This window comes from Teleopsis dalmanni, chromosome 1, assembly GCF_002237135.1.
Source record: "Teleopsis dalmanni isolate 2A chromosome 1, ASM223713v2, whole genome shotgun sequence".
NCBI lineage: Eukaryota > Metazoa > Arthropoda > Insecta > Diptera > Diopsidae > Teleopsis > Teleopsis dalmanni.
Window position 1 is genome coordinate 124280088 of NC_051846.1, and position 3400 is coordinate 124283487.

The 3400-nt window shown below is 32.5% G+C and overlaps 1 protein-coding gene across 1 annotated transcript; it reads left to right on the forward strand.

Moving 5' to 3' along the window:
* The first annotated feature begins 2473 nt into the window (after positions 1-2473).
* Positions 2474-3073, forward strand: LOC119665916. Its single transcript, XM_038075175.1, has one exon. The coding sequence runs from the start codon at positions 2474-2476 to the stop codon at positions 3071-3073; it is 600 nt and encodes a 199-aa protein (XP_037931103.1).
* Positions 3074-3400: the final 327 nt, after the last annotated feature.

Consider the following 3400-nt stretch of genomic DNA (forward strand, 5'->3'; position numbering starts at 1 on the left):
CTCGATTTAATAAATTATTGATGAGTCAAAATAATTACACTCTCCGAAAGTCTAATAGATATTATATCACGACACGATACCGAAATAGTGCACAAATTCGAAAGTCACTAAGCACTTGCGCATAAATAGTTGTGCTACAACGATAATTAATCGGTTGACCGAATGATGCGAACGAAAGCGAAAGTTCTAAGCACATGCACTTAAATAATTGTGCGACAACGATTAATTAATCGGTTGACTGAATGATGCGAACGAAAGCGAAAGTTCTAAGCACATGCACTTAAATAATTGTGCGACAACGATTAATTAATCGGTTGACCGAATGATGCGAACGAAAGCGAAAGTTCTAAGCACATGCACTTAAACAATTGTGCGACAACGATTAATTAATCGGTTGACCGAATAATGTGAACGAAAGCGAAAGTTCTAAGCACATGCACTTAAATAATTGTGCGACAACGATTAATTAATCGGTTGACCGAATAATGTGAACGAAAGCGAAAGTTCTAAGCACATGCACTTAAATAATTGTGCGACAACGATTAATTAATCGGTTGACCGAATGATGCGAACGAAAGCGAAAGTTCTAAGCACATGCACTTAAATAATTGTGCATAGAGTAGCGGTTATTGTCCGCATATTACCGAACCTCGACACTCGAATAACGTTTATTTTTCCACGCGGTAACGTTTTATTTACCACGCGGTAACCACGACCATTAATTAACGTTAAGTTTAGAAATTCCGTTTGAAATTAGCAATTTTATTAATTTGCAAATATTATTTTTTAAATAATTTTTTATTATATATTTATAAACAAAATTAGAATTTATTTTTAACATTTAAATTAACACTTTTTGTCTAAAGTTAATCTTTGTTAATTATACACACCTTGAAGTGTTTTATTTTTTATGTCTGTTATTTGTTGTTTTAAGTAAGAACTTTTCTTATTAGAAAATTTGTTACACGGCACTTAAACGTTGATCTTTGATTAGTACTTATGCCCGTTTTTTAAAACGTTCGAATATTATTTTCATATTAGTGTCCTGTCACGGTCGCCAATGTTTAATCATAAGCTTTTTTATGATGTTTTAAATATTAGTCTTTTTCTTTACTTAATTTTCTTACACGTTGTGAAATTATTTATAAAAAACGCAGGCATTTTTAACTATATAAACATATATTTGCATATAAAAATATATATATGTGGAAAGAAAGTATATGAGGTGTTATTTTCAAAAGTTTTACTTCAATACACTATTTGTTTAAAAGCTAAAATTAATGTTTAATTTTAGCGCACAGACTGTCTTTCTTTACACACTTTTCAAAGAGAACAGAACAGGCTTTTTTTTTACAATAGAATTCAAGTTGCAAATTAACATGCGTACGAATAATTGAGTGCGAATGTCAAGAGCTGAAAGCTCAAATGAGTAAAAGAAATGACTCAAAACTGGTATTGATCTTGCTCTACATTATTCGTACACATGTTAAAATGCTTACAAACTCAACTTGCTAGATCTACCAAAGCACCGTGCTCCAACAGTATGTTTTAAATTAAAATATGTAAATACAATTCCAAATTCATTTATAAAATTCACTTTTGTTCATTGCTTCTTCTTTAGGTTTGTGCAGTTTACGGATCAATGCCCGCGGCTCATCAGGCTAGTGGATCACAGGTAATGTCTGTACAATTAAGTGACCAAATATATATTAATAAATTTCTTATTTTTCAGGTATTTTCGATGTAATATTTTGGAGGGTGAGTTGGTTACTTATATTGTCTGATATAGTGCTGGTGTTGATTTTATGCTGACGGTCTGACGTCAGATTTGTATATAAGTACATGTATGGTTGAAATTGTTTTATGGAATTTCAGCCTTTACATACCTCAGAATATTAAAAGCTTTATTTTCAATAAAAAAATCTATACATTTTTGTATTTTACTTGTTCGCGACATTGTTATACTTTTATTTTTCGTTGCTCAATTTGATACGGCTGCAAAAACAGCTGATTCATTTTGATGATGCAATTCTGCAACAGTGGTGTTCTCGCAGTCTTGCAGTTTTTGTATAGCATTCTTGCATTTCGTGCTCCTTGCAATGAGTTTACAAGAGAGGGTGAATACCCCTATTAACTGTTTAAGAAAGAAATCAAAAAATTCAAATCATTTATCAAAGGAAGAACTAGATAAAGCAAGAAATAAAATAATTCGTCAGCACCAAGAGTAGGAAGAAGACTACAAAACGCGAACATTACATATAATCAAATATATCCAGTGATTCTGGCTAAAGATCGATATTCAGAATTAGTAATATATCAAGCACATCAATCAACACTATATGGTGGGCAATCCGCGATGGAAGCACATATAAAACTACGATTTTGGATATAAGGGATGAGAAAAACCATAAAAAAGATATGCCACAAGTGTATAAGATGCAATCGATTCAATCAAAACTTCGCTAAACAAACAATGGGATATATACCCAGTTACAGAATAAATATATCCCATCCATTCGAACACACAGATATCGATTATGCAGGACCCATATACATGTGGTGTTCTAAAGATCGCGGTCAAAAATCTTTCAAAGGTTACATCGCAGTATTTGTAAGCATGTGCACGAAAGCATTCATAACTGCATTAAAAAGATTCTTTTCAAGGCGTGGGAAGAGTACACATTTATATTCAGATAATGGCACTAATTTTATTGGCGCATTAAAAAAATTAGATAAAGAGTTTGGAAATGCGATCAAAAATAACACATCGATGGTACCAATTCTTGCAGCAGAAAAAATTGAATGGCATTTTATTCCGCCGTCAAGTCCGCATTTTGGCGGTGTATGGGAAGCTACTGTAAAATTCATAAAATATAATTTGAAGCGCGTAATAGGTGAAACAAAACTAACATTTGAAGAGATGACTACACTTCTAAATCAAATTGAAGCAGTACTCAATTCAGGACCACTCTGCTATATAAGTAGCGATATTGACAGTATTGATGTTCTAACACCTGGACATTTCTTAATAGGCCGTCCAATATTAGACGAACCAAGTCAAATAGTGAAGTGAAGTCAAATATTATATAAGTTTAATAGACCGTTGGAAAGTTCTACAAAAAATTAAAACAGATTTTTGGAAAAAATGGAAAAAGGAATATGTCACGTCTCTACAGAAACGAAACAAATGGTTTAGAGAGAAATCGAACTTAGCAGAGGGGCAAGTAGTAATCATTAAAGACGAAAACACCACGCCTATTAGATGGCCATTAGAAAAAATTACAGAAGTATTTAAAGGCAATGATGGAAAGGTACGGGTAGTAGAGCTTAACCCATTAAGTACCAGGCAAGTTCAAACTTGAAATTTTGTGGTGAAATTTTCAGAAAGGTCTTATTTTAC